The sequence below is a fragment of the Macrotis lagotis genome, chromosome X, assembly GCF_037893015.1.
Source record: "Macrotis lagotis isolate mMagLag1 chromosome X, bilby.v1.9.chrom.fasta, whole genome shotgun sequence".
Classification (NCBI taxonomy): Eukaryota; Metazoa; Chordata; class Mammalia; order Peramelemorphia; family Peramelidae; genus Macrotis; species Macrotis lagotis.
The window spans coordinates 251,124,522-251,152,044 of record NC_133666.1 but is presented as its reverse complement, the minus strand read 5'-3'; the positions used below and the strand labels follow the sequence as shown (position 1 = coordinate 251,152,044).

Sequence of the window (27,523 nt, the reverse complement as noted above, 5' to 3'; positions counted from 1 at the left end):
GAATGTCAAGTGGAGTCACAGAGGAGTAAATGGGCAGACATATACTTTAACAATAGCTTTATTATGACTCCAGACCTGCAAAGGGGATGCTTGGATTTGTGTGTGAAAAGTGTAGGTCTATGAGTGGGGGTTGTCCCGAGCACCTGATGAGGAATGTGAAGCAGCTTAGAAAGATAAATATGGACTGAAGTAAAGTAAGCACAAATAGTAAAACAAAACAACTGCAAACCTGGGAAATGGAAGGAATGATTGACAACAAAACAATTGAAACTGAATCCTACAAAATTATGACTATATTTGGCCTCAAAGAAGAGATAAAAGAAGGCATTTCTATCCTGACATAAACATATTCAAGGACTCATTGATATATATACTGTTGCCAATCATACTTATTAACAGTCAGAGACATTTTAATAACTGATTTATGATATGCTTAGAGCATAGTCCCATGGTACCCAAATCAATGAGCCATAAGTAGCCTTTTGGAAAATTATATATAGGACCAGACAGTATGGATACAATTGGAATACTTCTTCCGCTTCTCTTCCCACACCTCCCCCCCCCCATTTTTGAGTGCTGTATAGCTGTTAGCTTTTATTATCATAACTACAACTACTTTTTTTTGCTATCACAAAGTAGGTCACCAAAAATATTTTGGTATATTTGTACAGGTTTGGAAGTGTTGAATTTATTTTATATTTTTTGTTAAAGCAAGGAAAAATTGCTATGAAAACTTTTTAGGAGGTGGAGCCAAGATGGTGACAGGAGAAGATCTTCTCTTAGGTGCTCGCTCTCAAAACTTATAAAATAAGGAACCTAACTAAATTTTTTGAGAGACAGAACCCACAGAGGGATCCAGTGAGTCAGTTCTCCAGCCCAAGGTAACCTGGAAAATAGCAGAAAGGCGTGGCTGCATGGGGTTGGAGAGGCAGCTGCCAGAGTGAAGGAACTTCAGCCTCCCAGAGGCAGCCTCAGGGTGCTGGGAGCTGTGGCTCACTGCAGCCATGGCAGCAGGGCAGTTTCCTGACCTACACCCCTGGAAGCACCAGGCACAACTTGGAAGATCAACCAGGGGCCTCTGCCAGCCCTCAGGGCACTCAGCAAGCAGCATGGCTGTGGCATCCCAGATCCAGGAACTGGAAGCAGGCAGAGCCAGTAAGCAGGAGCCTCCAGGCTTGAGTGCTGAGCCTAGGTAGGGGAGAGGAGAGAGACTTCTGAGGTCTGTCCTCTGTCCTTGGAATAGGACTCTAGGCCTCTGACCACATTCAGATCCTGATTGCAGCCTAGGCCCCCCATAGAAAAGCAGCCCCCCCCCCACCTCAGCCCTGTGGCAGAGGGGTGCCCTTGTGGTCATTCACATACCAGGAGGGATGTTAGAGCTTTACACACTGAGATCCTTGTGGAGGGTGTCCCAATAATACACAAAAGCTCAGGAAGCACCCCAAGACCAGGCACAGGTTGGGGAAATGAATAAACAGAGAAAAAAGAGGAACACCACTGAGACATACTTTGCCTATGATCCCGAGAAGGATCAAAATACTCAGTCAGAAGATGAGAAAGTCCAAGCTCCTACATCTAAAAATTGCAAGAAAAACAGAAATTGGGCTCAGGGTATGACAGAACTCAAAAAAGATTTTGAAAATCAAGTGAGGGAGATAGAAGAAAAATTGGGAAAAGAAATGAGAGAGATGCAGGAAAAACATGAAAAAAGAAGTTAGCAACTTAGTCAAGGAGATCCAAAAAACTGCTGAAGAAAATAGCATGTTAAAAAACAGCTTAGGTCAAATGGATAAAACAGTTCAAAAAGTTACTGAGGAGAAGAATGCTTTAAAAAGCAGAATTGGCCAGATGGAAAAAGAGATAAGAAAGCTCTCTGAAGAAAACAAATCCTTCAGATGTAGAATGTAGCTGAAGGAAGCTGCTGACTTTACAAGAAGTCAGAACACAATGCTTCAAAACCAAAAGAATGAAAAATTAGAAGAAAATGTGAAACATCTCATTGAAAAAACAACTGATCTGGAAAACAGATTCAGGAAAGATAATTTTAAAATTATTGGATACCTGAAAGTCATGATCAGGAAAAGACCCGTGACCTCATTTTTAAAGAATTACTGCAGGAAAATTGCCCAGATATCCTAGAAGCAGAGGGCAAAATAGAAATTTGAGAGAATCCACCGATCTCCCCTGGAAAGAGATCCAAAAAAAATAAAACAAAAACCAACCACCAGGAATATTATAGGCAAGTTTCAGAACTCCCAAGTAAAAGAGAAAATATTAAAAGCAGCCAGAAGGACACAATTCAAAGATTGTGGAGCTGCAGTCAGGATCACAAAGGACTTAGCAGCAACTACATTAAAAGGCTCTTAGGTCTTGGAATATATTATTCCATAGGCAAAAGAGCTTGGAATGCAACCTAGAATCAACTACCCAGCAAAACTGAAAGTCCTCTTCCAGGGAAAAAAGTTGGACTTTCAATGAACCAGGGGAATTTCAAATGTTCCTGTTGGGGGGCGGCTAGGTGGCACAGTGGATAAAGCACCAGCCCTGGAGTCAGGAGTACCTGGGTTCAAATCCAGTCTCAAGACACCTAATAATTAAGCTATATGACCTTGAACAAGCCACCCATTTGCCTTGCAAAAACCTAAAAAAAAAATCAGATGTTCCTGTTGGAATGGCCAGAGCTGAACAGAAAGTTTGATCTTCAGGTACAGGACTCAGGTGAAGCACAGAGAGCAGAGGAGAAGGGTAAAACATGAGGGACTTAATGATGATGAGCTACATGTATTCCAGCATAGAAAAATGATACTGGTAATACTCATATGAACCTACTCATTTAATAGAGCAGGTAGAAGGAGTTTTTATGGATGAAGCACAGGAGAGAGCTGAGTTTGAAGATATAATATATTGTAAAAATGGAGTCAATGGCTAAAGGGAAATGTAATGGGAGTAAGAGAAAGGAGAGGTAGAATAGGCTAAGATATTTCATATAAGAAGTCTTCTTTTATTGTAATGATATGGAAGGGGGGAAGGCGAGGGAGAATGAGGGAACCTTCACTCTCATCAGAGGTGACTCAGAGAGGAAATAGCATATATACTCAATGGGGTACAGACTTCTAGAATAAGGAGAGAAGAGGGACAGGGGGAAGGGAGGGAATGTGAGTGATGGAGGAGAGGATGGACTGTGGGGGAGAGTGGTCAGATACAATACATTTTCTTTTTTACTTCTTGCAAGGGGCTGGGATTGGATGGCCTGCCTGGGACCACAGGGCCGAGTGGTTGCTGGGCCTTAGGGGTGGTAGGTGGGCTTGGGGTCTCTTGGCCCCAGGACCAGTGATTAGTCTGCTGCACCACTCAGCTACCCACAGCACATTTAAAAAGAGGGACAGAGTGAAAGGAGAGAGAAGATAAAGTATATGGTAGTGGGGAAGTACGAATGGAAGGAGTTGCCATCAGCAATGGCAACATTGGAAAATTATGGAAGTAGCTTTTGTGATGAACTTATCATAAAGAATGTGATCCACTTGCGACAGAGGTGGAGGTGTTGGAACACAGGCTGAAGCACATTTTTTATTATTATAATTGTTATTTTGGAGGTGTTGTGGGATAGATGGGGTTGGGTGGCTTGCCTGGGGTCACACAGCTGGGTGATTGTTGGGTGTCTAGGGCTGGATTTGGACCTGGGTGCTCCTGACTCTGGGGCCGGTGCTTCGTCCACTGCGCCACCTGGCCGCCCCTACTATTATTTTTATTATCATCATTTTATTTTATTTTGTTTTGGTTTTTGGTTTTTGCGGGGCAGTGGGGTTGGGTGGCTTGCCCAGGATCACACAGCTAGGTGATTGTTAGGTGTCTAGGGCCGGATTTGGGCTTGGGTGCTCCTGACTCCAGGGCTGGTGTTCCGTCCAATGTGCCACTTAGCTGCCATTATTATTATTAATTTTAATCTTTTCCTCTTTCCTTTATTGCTTATGAGGGTCTATATTTTTTGGGGGAGGGGATAATTGTATTTGCTCTTGAACAAGAATATTTTAATAATGAATAAAAAACTCTTTAGTACTAATGAAATGAGAATGTCACATGGCCTTAGTACCAGAGAGAAGGACCCCCCTACCAGCTTCCCAGTCCCTCAGTTCTCTGTTTGGTTTTCATAGTCACAGCTGTTCTTAGCTTTCTAGAGTTTCCTTAAAGCAAAAACCTCCCTGTAAAAGGAAGATCAGATTCCTCATCCTTTCCTCAGTTAACAGTACAACAACTTGTTATTTATTTTGATGAGAATTTAAGATTTTAGAATGAAACACTATCAAAAAACATGAATTGTTTTTTTCGGGGGGTAGAGGATGATAAGCATTTATAATAGTGCCTGCTGTGCATGGCACTATGCTAAATACTTTTACAAATATTATTTCATTTAATCTTTCCAAAAAACCTTGCAAGTTAGATGCTGTTTTTATCCCTGTTTTACAGTTGAGGAAACTGAGATGAATAGAGACCAAATGACTTGCCCAGACCCCTAAAGCATCTTGGATCTTCCTGACCTCCATCCAGTCCCAATGCTCTAAGGCAGTTTGGGGAAGGAGTGGAAAATTATAGTAACAAATGTAAAAATCAACAGTAACAAATCACAAAGTTTTCTATAGTTTAATCTTGGTTTTCTGTAACAACTAAAGAATACTCACTGGTCTAGATTTTTAAAGAAGGAGGAAAAATAGCAGATCACTCCTTGTTCAAATTAACAAATCCAATTGTTCATTTTCTATCTTCCTTCATTAGAGAGGTTGGAAACTATTAAAAGTAAAATATGGTAAAATGTGGGCGGCTAGGTTGTGCAATGGATAGAGCACCAGCCCTGGAGTCAGGAGAACCTGAGTTCAAATCCAACCTCAGACACTTAATAATTACCTAGCTGTGTGGCCTTGGGCAAGCCACTTAATCCCATTGCCTTGCAAAAAAGAAATATGGTAAGATGTGATTTATGTGTCATTTCACATTGCATATTTTTTCTTCTTTGTTAAAGAAGAATGATTCCTGAAAGTGGGAAGGGGGCATATTCAGAAATTGCTGTGCCATGAAAGTAAACAAAAAGCATCTACAAAATTTTATTTTAAAAATCAAAATATCCATCCCTACCAAACAACCAAACCACTCTGATTTAACTTGACTTGTTTTTCCTGTATGAGCTTAATCTTTTAGGTTCCCTGACTTGGTACCTTCAGCATCTCTAAGCTATAGATACCATACAGGGTCTTTAATATTCTGCAGTCATATCTATTTTTCTCAACTTCCTTGAATTCACAAGGTGCTGCATCTGACAGGAAATTTTTTGAGAGAAATTGCTAATTGACCTACTATCTTGGTCATTAGTTTGTCTTAAATATATATTCCCCATGCTTTTCTGAAAGCCATCAGACTAACAGCTGTATTGCTGTTTGTGGTCAAGCTATTATTGACCTACCCTGTGCCCCTTTCAAAGAGGAATGATAGAATTTTGATACTGTAGGTCAGGCTCACCTAGCTCTAAGAGAGTGTTGCCTTTTCACAGTGTGCTTAATCTTATTCTCCTTATTCATTGAAGTGATATTTCACAGTGTGGCTTCTCATTTTACAAACCTGCTTTTCTGGACCCAGGATGTGCCCTTCATCTGGTGGATTACATCTGCCAGCAGATTTCTCAAGAACTTCCTCTGGTGGTCATTTTGCCACTGATGGTTAAGACAATAGTTACACTACTAGGTGTTTTTTTTTTTTGTCTAGCTTCTTAGCAGCCTTGATCTTTATATTAACTTAGTAATTTATTTGACATGGAATTTACTGACATGTTTGATCCCTCCAGAATCTGTTTCTTCATTATGGATGCTTGAAATCTGGACCTTTTTTCTATTCTGTTAACTTATTCTTTAAAATATCAAAAAAGAAATTTTCTGAATCTAAGTCTCAAAGCTTTCTCTACTGTAGTTTATGACTTTGTTCATCTGATCATTTGAAATCACTGTTACCTCATCCTTTGGCTGATCCTCTCAAGCAAATTCTATTATCAAGATCTTTTCAATCATTTCACCTCCTTTCCCCACTGTAGTTCAAAGTGCTTCTTCCTTCCAATCCTTGAAATTTGAGGGCCTCTCTGAACCTGGATATCTCTATTCTCAATGTTGGATCTTAGACCCAGAATAACCTAGTTTTGAATCCATAATACCTAAATGTTCCTGTCCCAATTTAACCAGACAGGTTCTTATTATTTAAGTGACCACACTATTGATACTTTGATAATAATTTTCGTTTTTAGAACCTGTTGACAAGGTATTTTTGTGATAATATTTTCATTTAGTGCAATTTTCTCCTTGATATAGATTGACAGAGGCCTAGCTTATTAAATGTAATGATAGTAAAGCAATTATTTTAGTGGTTTTCTTTAATGTAATACAACTAAAACCTCTGGATCCCTCTCAGTAGAATGAAAATGACTATGAGTTCAGAAATTCAAAGAAAATCTTTCTAAATCGTATATCCACTTTGCTTCCACTTTAAAATACACTAAACGCTATAAAATTTCTTAGTGATGAAGGGTCATGAATGCAAAGATCAATTTTAAGGAACAATTTGATTTGTTGGACTATTTGACCCTCTGTTAAATGTCTGTAGATTACTGTTTCTGTTTAATTGTTCTTATTCCTCTCTATGTGTCTACCTTTAAATAACCCCTTTACATCCTTCTGATTTGCAGCTTTTAATTTCTTATGAGGTTGGAAACTTGATAGTCTGTTTTGACTGCCTAAAGTATTTTTTACCCATTTATTCTCACATGTGTATTCTGCATCATTCAAAATCAACAAGTGTTTAATTTAAATTTAATATACCTGGCTAGACACTGGGAATAGAAAGACAAAAAAATAAAACAGTCCCTGCCATTAAGGGGCTTACAATATATTCAATAAATTAGATGTCTCTAATTGCTTTCTTTATAATGGGAAGGAGTTTGGGATTTTGCTTTTGAAATTTAATATTTTTGAAATATTTCCAAAAAATGCTGAGATGTAATAGATACTTTTTTAATATATCAGAAAATTGAGAAATTGCATTACAATTGACTTTTTGATAAAATGCCTGTATCTTTTATTGATTTCTCAGAGTATTATTCTAAAATTATATGTGTTAGTAATTTTAGTGATACTAAAACTTATGTATTCCTCTTTTTCAGATTCACTAAATATATTGTATTGTTATGTTTCACTAAGTTTCTAAAGGCTTTGGGACTTTTTGAATCATATGATCTCTTAAAAGTAGTTCACATTGTACAGTTCATCTTTATATTAAAACTTGGGTAAGTATTCAGAATTTTCTCCAAGTTTTTAATTTGATAGAAGATTCAGAATATACTATATTATTCAGTTTGTTAAGCTGTTACTCTTGTTAAACAATTACTCTTAAAAAGTAATTGGTAAAGTACAAAAAGTCTTATACTTAAATTAGTATGTATAGGTGGAGAAATTCCTTCCCCTTCCCCTGCCCCCAAAAAAGCTTTCTTTTTTTTTGTTTTTAAATTATTACCAAAATGATTATCCTTTTGGATTTAAATTAAAATGCTAGATCTCTTATTAATGATAGAATTCATAGAAAACGAATATAAATATTTCAATTTTGTCATTTCTCAGGAAAGAAACTAGTCTAATATTTATATGGAATATACTAAATAGCATAATTATATACAATTACATATTTTTCTTACAAATTCTAGAATTTAAATGAACCTCTGTAACTTTCAGATAACATACTGATATATCTCTACATTTATTAAATGGCAAACACCTGTGTTTATTCCTTTCTTCTGTTATATGCAGATTACAATAAATAAATTCTTTGAGACTGTATTTCTTTTATTTTAAGAGTATAAGGTTATTAATAAAGTATTGGCTGGTTAAACTAAATTTAGGTTTTTTGAATCGTTAAACTAAATATAGTTAACTAGTGGTTAAACTAGTGATTTTTAAGGCTATTCCAAAAAAGCAAAAAAAAACACATTTTGAATAATAATGGCTGTTAGAATAATACTTTTATGAATATATATTTTGCTTAGTTTGTTTAAAACCCATTTTTATTTTTCTTAATATCTTCATAACTGCTATGCTAATGTTTTCATATTTGCTTCAATAGGTCTGCATTTTTCATGGTTTTGTTTCAAAAGCCATTTTCTTCTGGGAAAACTATTACAAAACATCAGGTAAGTTGCATGCAAAATCATTTACCCTTGGTTGTGTTGGGAAAGTATTTCTATCTTGCCTTCCTGTCAGATGATTTAAGTAAAAAAGACTTAAAATTTTGACTGATAAAATTTTCTGAATAAATAAAATTAAGTATGTGTTGACACAAAATAAAATAAATTAATCCAGTAGACCAAAGTTAATGAGTAAAGAATACTTAAACCTGCTAATTTATGTTGTTTTTTAATTTCCCTAATCTTTTTCCATAATGAAGTCAAGTTCAGTATAATTGTTGCAATTATTCAAGTCAAGAACAAGTTAATTCTGTTTTGTAAATTTCAAGGATAAAAATTTCTGGGAAAAGTAATGAGAAATAGAATGTATAGTATACTAGTAAATAAGAGTATAAAAGTTTTAATAAGATGTGCAGACTAGTTTATTCTCTTTCAGTTCAGTATTTTATAAGTTTAGGACATTTGACATTTTAAAGCCCAGTTAGAATGTCTTTAACCTATTATTTTTCATTGTTCTAGAGAAAAAAGCATTTAATTTAGCATTTTAAATCCTAGTTCTTCTACTTCCTATTTAATTTAGGGCAAAGAACTAACTAGACTGGCCTAATTTTTTTTTTAAATTTTCAACAAAAATCATCTTTTTCTCCCTCTCACTTTTCCTCAGGGGAAAAAAAAACCCAGAACCTCTATTACAAACCTGTATGGTCATACAAAACCAAATCTGAACTCTTGAGTTTTTCACTTCTCTCACATAAACATTTCATCATGAGTCCTTAGGAATTGCAGTTGGTCATTGTTTGATCAGCATTCTGAGGATTTCTGTGTATGTACATTCTCATATTGCTAGAGAATGCATAAATATATTTTATTTAAACAGTTTTGCAAATTCCTGACCTGGGTTTGAGTCTGAGCAAGAGGAGATTGTTTCTGGACTCCATCCCTGTCAGATAGCTGAAAAACTGTTGGCTCAGAGTGACAGGGATAATCTCCCTTTTGATCTAGGATTTTTGCCCTGTTTATTCCTCTTTAGGTTGAGTTAGATGCTGAAAGTGACATCTTGCTTTGTTCTTAAGGTCTGAGCCACTCTTGATGCTGTTGCTGCTACAACTGGCAACTTCTGAGCTTCCTCTTCTCTCCATACACATAGCCCAGGGAATCTGCATAGTACAACACAAAGATGCTAGTTCATATCTGTCCCCAGTATGAATCTGGCAGTGACCCAGGTTGAGTCTAGCATCTCTTCTGGCCTTGGGAAACAGCCTCTATCTGAATGCTTTTGGATTTCATTTTAAAAAATAAGAATAATAACAATAATAGATAATATGCACTGTGCTAAACACTTTATAATTATGATCATCTTACTTGAGCCTCACAATAATCCTTGGGGATGGGTACTATTATATCATCCTATTTTATAGATGAGAAAACTGAAGTAACATATTAAGAGCTTTGTCCAAGGTCACACACTAGTAAACATCTGACATTGAATTTGAACTCAGGACTTAACTTGCAGTCAAGGATTATTGTTAAATAAATTCTAAATTCTATTAGAATTTATAGGGACTTTCAAAAAAACATTTTCTTCTGGGAAAACTATTACAGGATAGGAGTCTGGGACAGAAGATGTTTCCAATTTCTAGCTCAACCTACATATAAGACCATTATTGTAATTCTTTCTCCCAATCCTCTCTTCTTTTCCTTCCTCTTCTTCTGTAGTTCTCCCCCCCCCACTTCTTTTTGGACAAAATTATACTAGCATGTAAGAATCATCTAGAAAAGAAAAGGTAGAATATTAAGTCCTGCCACACTAATGTTTGAACATTATGGAAGTTTTAAACATTACAAATTCAAAAAAAACCTTTAAACTCCAAGCAGAAATTATGAAAATGAGACATACAGAAGGTTATTTTTCCCAACTTTAAAATGTGCTAATATTTTATTTACTTTGAGAGTAGTATATTTTACCCATTTTAAACTTTTCATTATGACCTTTCTATTTTTAATATAAGGTTTTTTGGGTTACCTTAATGGTTTCTATAACTGGAATTTTTTAATTTTCACTTTCCTTTTTGCAGTGGATCAAAATATTTAAACATGCTGTTGCTGGGTGTATCATTTCGCTTTTATGGTTTTTTGGCCTTACTCTTTGTGGACCATTAAGGTAAATACAGATTTGTTTTTTAAAACAAGTTTTGTGTTAAACAAGATTGGTTAATATGCTTATTTTGTATATTAATTTTTTAACATTTTATATAAAAGGTTGATAAAGAAGTTTAAAGACATGATTAGTGAAAGGTTATCATAAACATGCAATTTTTTTTTAAATTGACTTACATGGTTAAGATCTTGTGGTAAGCAAATGAGTTAAAGAGGACACATAATTTTTAGTTCACATGGGAGTGAAATTATTCTCCCACTTTGACATGCTTTCCTGACTGTTTTCAAATAAACTTTACCTGATAGGGGAGTGAAGTAAAAGGGGGAAAAAAAATCAAAGATTCCTAAATCTTATTCATTTCCCAGCTCATTTGCCTTCTCAAAGAAAGACATCCAGATTATCAGAAAATTGGTTGAAAAGTTTTTGTTTGGTTTGCTTTTTTAAGGTAACAGCAACAAAAATTCATAATTACATAGGGGTTGATGTTTTTCCTTCATTCTTGAAGAAGACTGACATCAGGGAGCTGATTTCATGACATGATTGTGAATTGGATTTAAATGTGGGGGTGCTATGAAAAGCCACCAGCCTCACTATCTCCTCCAGAACTTTCTGGGTCTAGTGGCCAGAAATGGATCAGGACAACTGGAGATGATCCTGGATGCAGTGGGAGATCTTGACCTTTTAAAGCTAGGTCTTTCCTAGGTCATATTGACTGAGACAATGAAAATTCATTGATTAAGGTAAGGTGAGAGAGAGATGAAGACAAAGGCCAAGAATGACCACTCCAAAAAAAAAATGAAGCTGGGAAAGTAAAACCATCAGGGTTTCTCAATTTTTAAAGCAGGTAAGAAAAAAAAGCAAAAAAACTTCTTTTGCAAAGTCTTAAAGAAGAAGAAAAATCAATCTGGCCAAAACAGGAAAAAAAATTGCTATTTACATTCATTCTGGACCCAAAGAATGACATCAGGTTTTAACATCAAAAGCACATACAAAAAAAAGAGATTAGAAGATAATAAAATGAAAAGACTGTTGCTGTTAAATTAGTATATTTTTTCTTGCCTATATTAAATTATTTGGAGTTTAAATTTTTATTTAGAATTTTATTTTATTTTTATTTGTGAATGTTAAGTTTGTCAGGAAATTTTTTAAAAATTAAACCAGTATTTTATGAAATAATTTGGCAACTTTGAACAGTTTCTTGTTCTCAAATAAAAGTTCGGTTAGTTACCTCTAAGTATTTGGGTCATAGTTACTAAATGCCTATAAGTACAAATCCATGACTTGTGGGGAGGAAAAAAAATAGTGAACAGTTAAGAATCTATATACTAAATAATTGTGATTTTTAGTTTTGAAAGATTCTTTTTTTGTTTTTGTTTTTTTCCAAGGCAATGGGGTTAAGTGACTTGCTCAAGGTCACAACTAGGTAATTATTAAGTGTCTGAGGTCAAATTTGAACTTGGGTTCTTCTGACTCCAGGGCCAGTGCTCTATCCAGTGCGCCACCTAGCTACTCCTGAAAGATTCTTTTTTACTATTGTATGAAAGCCAAAGAAGACTATCTGATCCATTTTCTCAATCTACTTCAATTCATGTATATGGAAAAATAGTATAGGAAAGCCATTTGAATTGTTAACTTTATTTTCATAGGACTTTGCTGCTCTTTGAACACAGTGATATTGTTGTCATCTCGCTACTAAATGTTTTGTTCACTAGTTCTGGAGGAGGACCAGCAAAGGTATTTTTTTTTCTCAACTATCCCTTATTTCAAAAGTGAAATAATAAATGTAAATTTTGTTATTCAAGAATAAAAAGAGGAAGTTACTGTTATCTTTTCACCATTTAGAAAAATTGTAGCAAATTTATTAATGGTTTAAGTAAATAACTGATATTTATATTGTCACTAACAAATCTCTCAAAATGTTTAAATTTTGATTTTATTTTCATCTTCAAGTTTCATTCTCTCCTCCTATCCCCCACTCATTGCGAAATTAAGAAATATGATAGATATTATACATCCAAAATCATACAAAATATTCCTACATTAGCCATCCCTCCCCTTTCTTCCTCTCCCCCTCCCACCCAAGACAAGAAAAGTAGTGAAAGTGAAAAAAAGTTTTGCTTTAGACTGCAGACTAAATCCATCAGATCTTTATCTGGTGGTGGATAACATTTATATTTTGGGTCCTTTGGAATTATAGTGGACCATTGTACTGTTCAGAATTACTGAGTCTTTCACAGTTGATTATTTTTACAGTATTGCTATTACTGTGAAGGTTGTATCAGTTCATATAGATCTTTCCAGATTTTTCTGATGCCAGTCCCCTCCATCATTTCTTATAGTGCAGTATTATTCCATGATATATAATACCTTGTTCAATCATTTCTCAATTGACCGGCATCCCTCAGTTTCCAATCATAATTCATATTTGAAAAATATTTGATAACTTTAATACTTAAAACTAATTGATATATAAGCAAATTACTGCTCTCTAGCACTCACATTTGAACAATTTTTTTACAATAGATATTATGCACTTTTGACAGACTTTCCAGCTCCCATACTATTATATTGTCAGTGTTCTGAAGAGATTCTAAAATACCTTCTAAGGCATAAGAAAAATTAAATTATTTATGAAAAAATTTGTTTCATTAGCATTATCTCCTTAGATTTTATATTTTGAAAATTGTCATTGTTAAGTCCATTATTTCATTGGTATAAGTATTTCTACTGCTGCACCTCATAAATTAAAAATCTACCAATAATTTGGAGGTTTTCTCTTTTCCTTTTTAGCATCTCAGAGCTAACTGATAATTACAAAGACTGTCAGTTTGTTTCTTCTCAATCCTGTTACTTGTTCATTTCAACTCCCTCTGTGATCCTGTTCTTGGTAGTGTCCTTTTTTGCCACTTCTTGCTTAAAGCTCATCAGGATGCTACAGTCAACTTACACCAACCTTATGTCTTTTCTTTAATCCTTTTAACTTATTTTTTATTTTTAATAATTGTAGTGCTGGTCCATAATTTTCAACCACATAGTATTTTCTTCATTATTCTGATGGATCCATGATCTGCTCAATGAAGATACTCCTACCAGGAGTGTAGATTTCAGGCTGTCTCTCTTTTCTTATTCTCTGGTACTCTGTTCAGTCTTCTAGGAGAAAATCACCCAGGTTGCTGCAAGCTCCCTGGTGCTAAGGTTAAACACCACCAGTGTTAAGTTGGTGTCTACTACAGACAAAAACCATCCATAAAAAATTGATTTAATATTCAAGAAAAGCATAAAGTAACATTGTGGGAATAGTTTTGAAACTAACATGATCAATCTATAACATTGAAGGAGAAAATGAGTTTTGTGTAATGGATGTTCAAGATTTCATATATAGTCCTCTGTGTACATGGAAATCTTTGGTTGTTTAGTATTTTTCAAGTTCAGAATAACCAAAAAATACTAATTTGTTTTTAAACTAAGGCAATGTTTTAAAAATCTGTTTTTTACAATGGAAAGAATTTGGACTTGGAATCAGTCAGATATGAGTTCACATCCCTGCTCTGCCACCAGCCATTTGACTTAGGGCCCTTTGAACTTCAGTCTCATTCATGAAATAGATAGAATAGATAGAAGCACTTTCTAGAACCTACTTAACAGGATTGTTATGAAGATAAGAAGCTACTATTTATAAAGAGTTTTATAAACCTTTATAAATCTAAGGTGTTGTGATCACTAACTGTCCATTTTTGTTATTTATCCTCTCTTCTTTGGGCCAGTCTTATATCTGAATGATATCTTACACCTCACTTTTTGTATACAAGTCATCATTGATAACACTCAGTAACCCTGTTATGCTACCTTGTATCTCTTGATTGTACTTTTTAAGTTATCAGAATCTTCTAATACTATTGTGGTATTTCATGATTTACAGCAGTCTTAACATCAGTGGAAGAATATTAGTGTTTAAAGATAGGGTTTGTGTTTCAAAGAAAAATTTTGCATCATTGAATGGTTTTCCAAATACAAATTAACCTACTCCCCATGCCAATTCTGGAGCTAATTCAATATCCCTCTGCAATGCCTGTGCAAAGTATATGTTTTGATAGACTGGCTCTTTCCATTTTCTTATTATAGATATGCAACAAATATTGTATATACCTATATTCTTCATTCATTGTCTACTGTGGGAATTGTTAAGCCATACTCTTGAGTTTTGGTGGATCTCATTTGCCTATAATTTCCTGAACTTCATTTTGGTTACCTGATAATTATCAGTGGATTATTGAACAAATTTATCTTGAATTACATCTGTGAAGGAACCTTGTATGATCTTAACATATGCACAAGAGACATGATTGTTTAGAAAAGAACTCTTAAGGTAGCATTTTGCTTCACAATTTTATAATTAAAAATAACTGGGATTTTTTTTTTCCCCCCTGTATCTTTCAGTCATTTGTGTGCTGGAGATATTCTACTGTATTACTTATAAAAATTTTCCTAGTTCTACTCTTATTATTTTCATCAAGTATACTCTAAATTTGCATTTAACTTATTTTCCTGAAAATTTTATAGAAATAAGAAAGTATAAATTAATAGTTAGTGATGTTCTCTCAGTCTCCTTGTTTTAGTAGCAGTTGAATATCTCCTGCATATATTCAATCCAAATAAGATCTTTTCCTAAACGTAACTACAGAGATAGTACCATTTAGAAATCCTCTGATTGTTAACCTTAGTTGAGGCTGGAGGATGTCCTGTGGAAGATCCAAATGGAATAACTCTTCACTGGAGATAAATGAACCCTTTCAAGTCTTCCTCTTGCCAGATAATATAATACTGATTACATTAAACTCCATTACAGGGCTTCTTCCATGGGATCCATGATTATTCAAGAACTCAGTCTAACAATCCATTAAGGAAAAAATTAAATGGTTACAAAATGCCTGCTGCCTAAACTTGCATATATTTGGTACAAGCCTGAAAGGAAATAAAGAATTGGTCTTAGAATTGATTAGGGAGAAGAACACAATATAGATTGAATTTTGGAAATTTTAAAAACTTTTCTAATGCAAAAATCCATATTTTTTAATTCTTGTTCAATTGATAATGTGTATCTGCATTGCCTGAAACTTAGCAGTTCTCAGGGCAGCTAGGTGGTGCAGTGGATAGAGCACCGGCCCTTAATGGACATGGGTTACTATCCATTTCCAGGGATGATTTACATGCAAAAAAGTGACATAAAAATATCCTCCATGAAATGTATGATTGAAAAGGAGATGAGTTGTTGCTTATATGGCAGGAACAAAGACTGACAGCACAAACGTTATGCATCAACTACAAAATGGGAAAATACCTAAGGAAGACCTTTAGCATGTTAGATAAATCATCAGTGTAGGATTTGTAAGTGAATATAGACCAGAATTACAGAATGAGAAGTTTTGGATGAATTGTGGTCTGCTGTGGTGAAGGGAATAATGCCCTCATTAGTGAAATCATTTATTCAAGTAATACTATCTTTAGTTTTTTTCCCTTTGTCATTTAATACTTTCCCCTTTTATATATCTTGAGGTTTGACCTTTAGACATAGCAAACACCACATAATAACATTAGAATAACAAAACTGATTATAGAGAGGAAATAACTTGCTAATATGGGAGGAATCACCTATCACTTTTTTGTCACTGTGATTTGTTAAAACAAATCAATCAACATCAAATTAGAAGAAAAGGTAAAGATGAGAAAATAATATATGTAGCATGTATTTACATTTTACAAATACATTTACAAATACATTTACATGTATTTACATCCTACTATTTAGTTTACCAAGTTGGTGATGCTAAAAAAAAAAACAGGTTGGGGGGGACAGGACAGAAAAATGACAAATTATCAAGATGAATTCCCAATTAACAGTACTGTTAAGAATTTAAATGTTTTTGGTGCGGCTAGGTGGTGCACAGTGGAGATAGAGCACCCGCCCCTGGAGTCAGGAGTACCTGAGTTCAAATCTGGTCTCAGACACTTAATAATTACCTAGCCGAGTGGCCTTGGGTAAGCCACTTAACCCCATTGCCTTGCAAAATCTAAAAAAAAAAAAATGAATTTAAATGTTTTTGTAGCAGTTTGAAGGAAATCATGTAAACCATTGTGAAATTTCCCAAATGCAAACTAGATCAATATCTTTCTCCTCAATTCTGAGTCCAGATCATTGTCTATCTTTAGCTAGATACACATACATATTGATGAAATAATGAAATCCCAGTTCTCCCCCAGACCACTCCAAATGCTTTTAAATTATGACTCTAACCAAATTCTAGAATAAGGGAACCCACAGAAAGACTAAGTGAAATCTAAGTGAAACAATTTTCCAGCGTAAGACAATTTGGAGGATCCATGGGAAGGGTCTGTTACATGGGGATTGGAAAGGGCCCTAGCCCAGCCTGGGTTGCACTGGGGCAAATTGGCTCCAGCTGTCCAGGAGCAACTCTGGGGGCACTTAGTTCTGTAGCAGCAGGGGCAGTTTCCAGACCTCTCAGCCCAGGGATTGTGAAGGACAGCCTGGAAGGTCAGTGGTAAAACTCTGTCACATTAGAGTGAACTCGGGAGTCCAGGGTAGGACAAGTCTAAGCACAGCCCTGGCCCCAGGAACTAGAAGCAGGTCTGTGGAATCCCAGCAACTGCTTCCAGAGTGCTCAGCCCATAGACTATAAGGGAGTGGGGAGAGACTGCAGAGGTCTTTCTGTTATCCCTGGGGCAGGACTCTGTTGCTCTGCCTATACTGAGATTCAGGTCTTAACCTGGGACCCCCAATATTGTCAGAGTGGAGTCAAGGATACTTCTCACAGTTTGAGGCCAGGAAAGCAGTTAGAGCCTCCCCTAAGAGTGCCCCCCACCCCGAGGCGGGGAGGGGAAAGGGGTGTCCAGGAAAACAGTTGCAGAAACCCTCAAAAGCTTGGGACAGGTGCATCATCACTCCCCACCCCCGAAGCAGAGCTAAACAAAAGAGTTAAAACAAAGAGGTTAAAATCAAGTCATACACTGGGGAAATGAGCAAAAATCAGAAAAAGAATCTGACCATAGACAGTTACTTTGATCCCATAGAAGCCCAAAATACAGGCTCAGAAGATGACAAAGTCAAAGCTTCTGTAAGTCCCCAAGAAAAATAGGAATTGATCTCAGGCTATGTAAGAGCTCAAAAAAGATTTTGAAAATCCATCAAGGGAGGTAAAGGAAAAATTGGGAAGAGAAATGAGAGCAATGCAGGAAAATCATGAAATCCAAGTCAGCTTGGTGAAGGAGATACAAAAAATATTGAAGAAAATATCTTTTTTTCTTTTTTTATTAAAGATATTATTTGAGTTTTGCAATTTTCTCCCAGTCTTGCTTCCCTCCTCCCACCCCCACCCCAAAGATAGCACTCCGTCAGTCTTTACTTTGTTTCCATGTTGTACCTTGATCCAAATTGGGCGTGATGAGAGAGAAATCATATCCTTAAAGAGAACAGAATTCTCAGAGGTAACCAGATCAGACAGTAAGATATCTGGGTTTTTTTTTTTTCCAAATTAAAGGGAATAGTCCTTGTACTTTGTTCAAACTCCACAGCTCCTTATCTGGATACAGATGGTACTCTCCTTTGCAGACAGCCCAAAATTGTTCCCAATTGTTGCACTGATGGAATGAGCAAGTCCTTCAAGGTTGAACATCACTCCCATGTTGCTCTTAGGGTGTACAGTGTTTTTCTGGTTCTGTTCATCTCACTCATGCATCAGTTCATGCAAATCCCTTTAGGTTTCCCTGAAATCCCGTCCCTCCTGGTTTCTAATAGAACAATAGTGTTCTATGACATACATATACCAGTTTGCGAAGCCATTCCCCAATTGAAGGACATTTACTGGATTTCCAATTCTTTGCCACCACAAACAGGGCTGCTATAAATTTTTGTACAAGTAATGTTTTTACCCTTTTTCTTCATCTCTTCAGGGTATAGACCCAGTAGTGGTATTGCTGGGTCAAAGGGTATACACATTTTTGTTGCCCTTTGGGCATAGTTCCAAATAGCTCTCCAGAAGGGTTGGTTGAGTTCACAGCTCCACCAACAGTGTAATAGTGCCCCAGATTTCCCACATCCCTTCCAACAATGATCATTATCCTTCCTGGTGATACTGGCCAATCTGAGAGGTGTGAGGTGGTACCTCAGAGAAGCTTTAATTTGCATTTCTCTAATAAGTAATGATTTAGAGCATTTTTTCATATGGCTATGGATTGCTTTGATCTCATCTGTAAATTGCCTTTGCATATCCCTTAACCATTTGTCAATTGGGGAATGGCTTTTTTGTTTTAAAAATATGACTCAGTTCTCTGTATATTTTAGAAATGAGTCCGTTGTCAGAATCATTAGTTGTAAAAATTGTTTCCCAATTTACTACATTTATTTTGAACTTGGTTACACTGGTTTTATCTGTGCAAAAGCTTTTTAATTTAATGTAATCGAAATCATCGGTTTTTGGTGATGTTCTCCAACTCTTCCTTAGTCATAAACTGCTCCCCTTTCCATAGATCTGACAGGTAGACTAGTCCTTGATCTTCCAATTTGCTTATGGTATTGTTTTTTATGTCTATATCCTGTAACCATTTGGATCTTATCTTGGTAAAGGGTGTTAGGTGTTGGTCTAATCTAAGTTTCTTCCATACTAACTTCCAATTATCCCAGCAGTTTTTATCAAAGGGGGAGTGTTTATCCCAGTGGCTGGACTCTTTGGGTTTATTAAACAGCAGATTATTATAAGCATCTCCTACTTCTGTACCTAGTCTATTCCACTGGTCCACACCTCTCTATTTCTTAGTCAGTACCAAACAGTTTTGATGACTGATGCTTTATAATATAATTTTAGAACAGGTAGGGCTAAGCCACCTTCTTTTGCACTTTTTCATTAAGCTCCTGGCAATTCTTGACTTTTTATTTCTCCATATGAATTTACTTACAATTTTTTCTAACTCGTTAAAGTAATTTTTTGGAATTTCAATTGGTAGGGCACTAAACAGATAGTTTAGTTTTGGTAGAATTGTCATTTTTATTATATTAGCTCTCCTTATCCATGAGCAGTTGATATTTGCCCAGTTATTTAAATCTGATTTAATTTGTGTGAGAAGTGTTTTATAATTGTTTTCAAAAAGATTCTGAGTCTGTCTTGGCAAATAGACTCCCAAATATTTTACACTGTCTGAGGTTACTTTGAATGGGATTTCTCTTTCTAGCTCTTCCTGCTGTTTCTTGCTAGACATATATAGAAAAGTTGAGGATTTATGGGGGTTTATTTTATAACCTGCAACTTTGCTAAAATTGCTAATTGGTTCCAGTAGTTTTTTAGATGATTTCTTGGGATTCTCTAGGTAGACCTTCATGTCATCTGCAAAGAGTGAGAGTTTTGTCTCTTCCTTCCCATTTCTAATTCCTTTAATTTCTTTTTCCCTTTTTAGGGAGCTAGTGTAATTTTTTAGATCATTCTATCTAGGTCATAGAAAATTCTGAGTGTCTGTCCCTTCTAGTTCAGTATATTCTATTGGATAGAGTCAAAATTCCTGAGAGTTATTAGAGTCTTTCTCCCAAGTGGGGTTAAAGCTAGTTACATCCCATTAGATAGCAATCTCATGGATAGGTCATGGATGTCTATCATTTCTGGCTAGGTATATTCTCTCTGTTAGAGTTAAATTTCTCAGGATTTATGAGAGTCTCTTCCCCCCCCCCCCCCATGCTGGAATATAGCCAGTTTCAACTTACTGAATTGCATTTTTTTCCTTTTACCACCCCCCCTTTTTTTTTAACCTTTTCATATGTCTCTTGAACCCCCTGTTTGATGTCCAAATTTTCTGTTTAGCTCTGGTCTTTTCATCAGAAATTTTTAGAATTCTTCCATTTTGTTAAATGTCCATCTTTTTCCCTAGAAGAGAAGGCTCAGCTTTGCAGGAACGTAGATTCTTGGCTGCATTCCAAGTTTCTATTCTCTTCGAAATTTCTCATTCCAGGCCCTTCAATCCCTTAAAGCTGATAAAGCCAGGTCCTGCAGGATCCTTACTGTGACTCCTTGATATTTAAATTGTTTTTTCCTGGCTGCTTGCAGGATTTTCTCTTTTATCTGATAGTTCTGGAGTTTGGTCACAACATTCCTTGGTGTTTTCATTTTAGGATCTTTCTCTGGTGGGGATCAATGTACTCTTTCAATAACTACTTTGCCCTTCGATTCCATGATATCAGGGCAGTTTTCCATCACTAGATCCTGTAATATTAAGTCCAGGCTTTTTTTCTCTTCAATGTTTTCAGGAAATCCTATAATTTTCAGGTTGCCCCTCCTCGATCTATTCTCAAGGTCTGTGGTTTTGTTGATGAGGTATTTTACATTTGCTTCTATTTTTTTCTATTTTTTGATTTTGTTTAACTGACTCTTGCTGTCTCTTGGAGTCATTAGTTTCTGTAGACTCCATTCTTTCTTGGGGGGAGGAGTTTTCTTCATTAACCTTTTGCAACTCCTTTTCCAATTGGTCAGTTCTACTTTTGAAAGAGCTTTCCATTTGACCAATTGAGGTTTTGAGAGAATTAATTTCTTTTTGCATTTGCTCATTTGAGGATCTGAGAGATTTATTCTCCTTTTGTGTTTGTCCAATTGTACTTTCTAAGGTTTTGTTTTCTTGTTGCAAGGTATTAATTGTCTCTCCCAAATTTTTAAGCTACTTCCTTATTTCTTCAAGGAAGTCTTTCTGTGCTGGAGACCAGATTGTATTCTCCTCAGAGGTTCCAGGTCTCTCTGAGTTGGGGGTCTTTCCCTTCTGGGAATTTTTCTATGGATCCACCTTTCCGCTGACCCTTCTTCATTATGCTAAGACCTTGAATGGGGGGGGGGGGCTTGTTCACCTGGGCTTGGGATCACTAAAGGCTTTACTGAGTGCAGTTTCTCTGGCTGGCCAGTAGGAGGTGCTGGTTGCCCCCCCTGGAGTGTCTGTGACCTTGGTTGGGAGGCCTTCTCCCTTTGCCCGAAGGGAGGAGTTGGAACTATTGAATTCTTTTGCCTTCAATCAGTGGTGGGCTTTACCCTGGCCTGAGGTCATTCCTCAGCTGGGCTGGTTCTTCTGCTCACACACCTGGGCCTGAGGCAGAGTAGTTTGCATTTGTTTGGGAGGAGGCCTCTGTGCAATGGAGGCATAGACTCAGAGTTTCTCAGACCTGAGGAGCCCAGGGATGGTGTCCACAGCTGTCCTGCACCAGACCTCTCCCTGCAGCCCCTTCCCCAAGCTCCAGGGGGACAGCACCAACACCAGCGCCTCTGCTTCCCCGCGGACCCAAGCCCCCTTCATACAGCCCTACTGCTGATCCAGCAGGTCTGGCTCTCGGGCCCTCAGACTCCTGGTTCTAATTCAGCTGTTAATCTGGCTGGTCCCGGGCTGATCTTCCCTCGGAGCCCAGACTCACCCACCGATACTCAGCCAAGGCTGCTGCGGGAGACAAATCCTGAGGTAGATTTTCCTCTCCTGGGTTTCCTGGTTCGGAATTCTTTTAAGAGGTTTGTTTCATGTGATAGATGGGGAAGAGATCAGGAGACTTTAGAACTGTGCCTGTCTTCTCACTGCCATCTTGGCCAGAAGTCAAGAAAATACCTTAAAAACCATTTTTAGGTCAATTGGAAAAGGCAGTCCAAAAGGGCAATGAGAAGACTGACTTAAAAAAGCAGAATTGGTCAGATGGAAAAAGAGATACAAAACTTCTCTGAGGAAAATAATTCCTTTTAACTGTAGAATGGAGTTAACGAAAACTGATGAGTTTGTGAGAAATCAAGAAACAAAACAAAACTAGAAAATGAAAAACTAGAAGAAAATGTGAACTGTCTCATTGAAAAAACAATTGAACTAGGAAACAGATCCAGGAGAGATAATTTAAAAAATCATTTGGGGGGGGCGGCTAGGTGGTGCAGTGGATAGAGCATCAGCCCTGGAGTCAGGAGAACCTGAGTTCAAATCCGGCCTCAGACACTTAATAATTACCTAGCTGTGTGGCCTTGGGCAAACCACTTAACCCCATTGCCTTGCAAAAACTTAGAAAAAAATTATTGGGTTCACTGAAAGTCTTACAAGGAAAAAGAATCTAGACTTCATTTTTCAAGACATTTTCCAGTAAAATTAAAATTACCCTGATATCCTAGAAGCAGAGGGTAAAATAGAAATTCACTGATTACCTCCTGAAAGAGGTCCCCAAATCAAAATTCCCAGGAATATTATAAACCAAATTCGAGAACTACCAAGTCAAGGAGAAAATATTACAAGCAGTCAGAAAGCAAAATTCAAATATCTTAATGCAACAGACAGTATTACATAGGATTTAGTTATGTCTACACTAAGGGCTCATAGGGCTTAGAATATGATATTACAAAAGGCAAAAGAGCTTGGTTTACAACTGAGAATCAATTCCCCAGCGCAACTAACATCATCTTTCAAGGGGAAAGATGGATATTCAATGAAATAGAGGACTTCCATTCTTTCCTGAACATGAAGGGCAAATTATGAGGGATTTAATGATGTGGAACTGTGTGTAATCCTTCATGGAAAGATGATACTGATAATTCATATGAACCTTCTCATTTAGTAGGGTAGTAGGAAGGAGCATATATAGCTAAGGCACAGGAGGGAGCTGAATGTGAAGATATGATATAAAGATGAAGTTAATGGGTGAGAAAGGAATGTCCTGGGAGAAAGGAAAAGAAGTAGAATGGGCTAACATATTTCATGTGAAAGAAGCAAGACAAAGTTTTTGCCTTGGAGTGGGAAGGGGGAATAAGTGAGCCTACATTCTCATCAGAAGTGGCAGCATCAATAGAATATAAAAATCTGTCTTACCCCAGAGGAAAAAAGGAAAGAAAAAGGATGGGAGAAAGGGGACAGAAGGAAAGGAGGGGTGGTGTAGGTAATAGAAAAGATATAAGATTGTCGAAGAGGGTAGTCAGATACAACATACTTTTGAGGAGGGACAGGGTGAAAGGAGAGACAGAATAGAATAAACGGGGGTGGGGAGGAATAGGATGGAGGGAAATATAGGTAGTGATAGCAACTGTGAGAAAAAATACTTCTCTGGTGGATTTATGTTAAAGAATGGTATCCATCCCAAAGACAAAACTGATGGTATCTGAATACAAATAGAAGCACTCTCACTTTATTTTTCTTGAGGTTTCTCTGTCTTTTGGGGGTGTGAGGGGAAACTGTTTACTTGTAATAGCAAGACTTGTAGTAATGTGAGAAAATAAATATAAAAAAAATCCTTGAACAACATGGATTGTAAGCATTACAAATTTAGTAGAATTTTAATTTTTATGGATATATAGTATTGCTTAATCATATTTACTGGTTTTATACATTCCTCATTTTTGTTTGAATACAGTTTCTAGAATGATCATGACTTAGTGGATGATCTTCCTGTGATGGAACTCTTAGCTCTGGCTAGATGTGGAGTCAAAAAAAGTTGGATTTTAATCTTCCTCCAATACCTACTGGTTTTTTGACTGTGGACTAGTCACTTCAACTTTCTGAGATTCAGTTTCATTAACTATAAAATGAAGATAATATCTATAGTCATTACAGAGTTAATAAGACTCCAAGGAGATAAAGCATCTAGGGGTGGCTAGGTGGTGCAGTGGATAGAGCACTGGCTCTGGAGTCAGGAGTACCTGAGTTCAAATCCAGTCTCAGATACTTAATAATTACCTAGCTGTGTGGCCTTTGGGCAAGCCACTTAACTCCATTTGCCTTGCAAAAACCTAAAAAAAAAAATAAAAAAAGTCCATCTATAATTAATTCAACTGGTTCTCAGTATAGTTGTTTAGACCTGCACTTTTGAAGCCTCACATCTCAGTCAAATTTGTCCTCATGGCTCTGCTTTTAACCTTCTGGGCTTTGCCACCAGGCCTCAGTTGCAGGCATGCAACTTTCCTTAGTGCTTGGGGCTACCTCATCATGTAATATTTGTCTGCCTCTGCAGCCTTCTTACCCTGACATATCCCTCCCCTTTTTCCATTGATAAGTTCCTATTAAGGCCAGTCAGCTTTCATTCCCTTCCTGACTCTACTTTGAACTTCTGGACTTTGACATTGTGCCTTCACAGGGGTATTTACTCCCTTTTTAGCTTTCCTGTTTTATATTGTCTTCTCTCTTTAGAATATAAAATCCCTGAGGGCAGGAACTGTCTTTGCTTGTATTTGTATCTTGAACATTTAGCATAATGCCTGTTGGAAATGTTAGTAAATGCACCTTATTTTCTTTTGCCTAGGCCACCTTTCCAAAATGAGTCTGGAGGGGTGGCCAGGTGGCCCAGTGGATAAAGCACCAGCCCTGGAGTCAGGAGTACCTGGCTTCAAATCCAGAAGTACCAGGGTTCAAATCCAGTCTCAGACATGTAGTAATTACCTAGCCGTGTGGCCTTGGGCAAGCCACTTAACCCCATTTGCCTTGCAAAAAAAAAAACCCAAAATGAGTCTGGAACAGGACTTTAAGTAAAGTTCAGGATTAAAGGACCAGATTATGGGATGCATCTGATACACTTCTTAATGATTAAAATTGAATTTGCAACTGAGTGAGCCACATGTTTCTTTGGACCAGTCTTTGTTTTTATTATCCTGTTATTATGTGTTATTTATCACTTTTCCACTAACTGCCTCCTTCCTTGCTTAGTAATGCCTAGTAATAGAAAGAGCACTGACCTTGGAGTCAGGAGGACAGGAATTCTAATCCTGCCTTAGACACTTGATTCTTATTAGCTGTGTGACCTTGGACAAGTCACTTAACCTTGATGGCCTCACATCGAGGGCCATCTCCAGTCATCCTGATTCTTATCTGATCCCTGAATTCAGATGACTCTAGAGAAGAAAGTGACATTGTTGGTGACTTACTACAGTACCCCTTCACTCAAATCCAATTTATGTGCTTATCATGGCATCATCTCCCCAATGGCATTGTCTTCTTTGAGAATGAAGGACAAACATCATCATCATCATCATCATCATCATCAAAGCCTAGTAAACAGTCTTTACTTGGTTAGATAGGATTTCCAATTGTCAGCTATTTTAAAACTAGAAATTTTAACTTAAGCTAATTGAATCATGATGACATAATGCCATGACGAAGACAAGAAAATTCTTATTTTTTCAGAATTATGTGTTTTGAATCTCAGGATAGTTTCCAGGACTTTAATGTGACCCTTTGTTTTTTATATTGGAGATATAATTTTAGGTCATACTCTAAAAATTTGATAGCCTACAAATTCTGTATATGTCTTCAAAATATTTTTAACATTGAACTTGATCGTTTTTAGTAAACCTTCTAATAACGGAAAATCTTATTTATTTTCAGACAAGAGGAGCTGCTTTTTTCATCATTGCTGTGATCTGTTTGCTGTTTTTTGATAACGATGATCTCATGGCTAAAATTGCTGAACATCGTATCCTTTTATAAAAGAGTAAAAATTCAAGTCTAGATATTTTTAATATTATGATAGTAGAGTGACAATGGTAAAGAAAAGTAGAATGTGCTTAACATTTGACACATTCATAAAAGGAACATAATAAAATTGCTGAATGTTGAAAATTGTTTCACACACAAAAAAAAATCATTTATTTTAAAAATAATTTTTCCAGCAGCAATTAGGTGGTTCAGTGGGTAGAGCACTGGCCCTGGAGTCAGGAGGACCTGAGTTCAAATCCAACCTCAGACACTTAATTTCCTAGCTGTGGGTCCTTGGGCAAGTCACTTAACTCCATTGCCTTGTAAAAGCTAAAAAAAAAATTATTAATTTTTCCAAGATCATAGAACTTTCTGAAATCACTAAATAGTTTGAAATTGGGGATGCTATTGAAAAATGGCATTTGTTCTCATACTAGAAAGGTAGATTTAACAAGAAGTAACCCTTTGGACCCTTAAACTAGGATCACAAGTAGATTGTCTTCAATTTGGCAAGCATGTCTGCTTTATCCAGGAGAGCTCACTTACCATAAGCAAGCAATACAGAAACTCCATAGGTCTTTTCCTGAAGAAATTTGCCTTCTTTAAGAAAGGATACAGAATGTATGCAGAGGTATTAAAAAATACAATCGTTAAGTCATTCCCAGAGTTAGAAAGTGGCAATCATGATGCAGTTGAGAGAGTGTTGACATTTGAGTGAGAAAACCTGGATTCAATTCCTGGCTCAGGCTTGGTACCATTCTCATCTTTGGGCCTCTGTTTCTTCAACTGTAAAATGTGAAGATTTCATCTATAAATATATGATTATTTGATTTTATAGTAAGGGAAATGTTTTATACTTTTATCTTTGTATACTTTGCATATATATTATAGGTACTCAAGCTTATTCATTCTTTGGTTAATCTTGAACACATGACTACATGTCACCTCCCATGAATTGAATTGCCATATCGGTGGATTGAAAGACTTGTGAAAATGTAGTAGTTAGTAATGAGTTTTTTTCTACTGTTAAAGTGAAGATTCTTCAAAATAAATTCATCTGGAATATGGTTATAATCTCTGGGGAGGCAAAGGATAGTAGGCTTCCTTGAGTTTTAGCAGTAGAACTAAAGCCAATCAGTTGTCCACACTAAATCTAGCACTTAATAGGAATAACCTCGCTAGAAGGCCACCCAGCTGTTTAAGGAGGACTTAGCTAGCACAACTCAGAAATAGAGCAGAGTAATGCTTCTAGCCTAATCAGCTGTGATATCTGGTCTTTGAGGGGCCTCTACAGTTAAAACCCATATTGTCACTGAGCTACTTCACACCAGACTTGTTTACTTTTATAGAGTAGTCCTTGGTGCCAAAAGACCCTGCTGATTGTGCTTATTGCCATGATTTCTCAGGTGATACCACCTCCATACTTTCTGACATTTTAAGGCCTTTCTGAATCTGAATATTGAAGTAAAGAAGACTTCATCCCTAACAAATTAGTTGGAGAGGAGGAACAAGAAATCTTTGTTTCAAATCCACACCAGCTAAAAAGCATTAGAGCTACCACTGTAATAACTTTATCATATCGTTTGAAGATGCCTTATGTTTCCTTTAACTTGAATTCTTTAGCTGAAGGACATCATGACAGTGCTCTGACACATATGCTTTACACAGTCATTGCTTTTTTAGGTGTTGCAGACCACAAGGTG

The 27,523-nt window shown here is 36.5% G+C and overlaps 1 protein-coding gene across 3 annotated transcripts in view; it reads left to right on the top strand.

The window, feature by feature from the left end:
• SLC30A5 (solute carrier family 30 member 5) overlaps positions 1 to 27,523 on the top strand; it is an 81,167-nt gene that overhangs the window by 11,157 nt on the left and 42,487 nt on the right. For 2 of the 3 annotated variants that reach the window (XR_012471593.1, XM_074201285.1), the window contains exons 2-7: positions 7,193 to 7,315; positions 8,146 to 8,212; positions 10,282 to 10,367; positions 12,011 to 12,098; positions 25,731 to 25,818; positions 27,444 to 27,520. Coding sequence is in view for 2 of the 3 variants with exons in the window: in XM_074201285.1 (XP_074057386.1) it covers positions 7,193 to 7,315; positions 8,146 to 8,212; positions 10,282 to 10,367; positions 12,011 to 12,098; positions 25,731 to 25,818; positions 27,444 to 27,520 (529 nt within the window). In the remaining variant the exon portion in view is untranslated. Of the gene's footprint in view, positions 1 to 7,192; positions 7,316 to 8,145; positions 8,213 to 10,281; positions 10,368 to 12,010; positions 12,099 to 25,730; positions 25,819 to 27,443; positions 27,521 to 27,523 lie in introns of those variants that run through there. The other variant, XM_074201284.1, reaches the window with a different exon arrangement.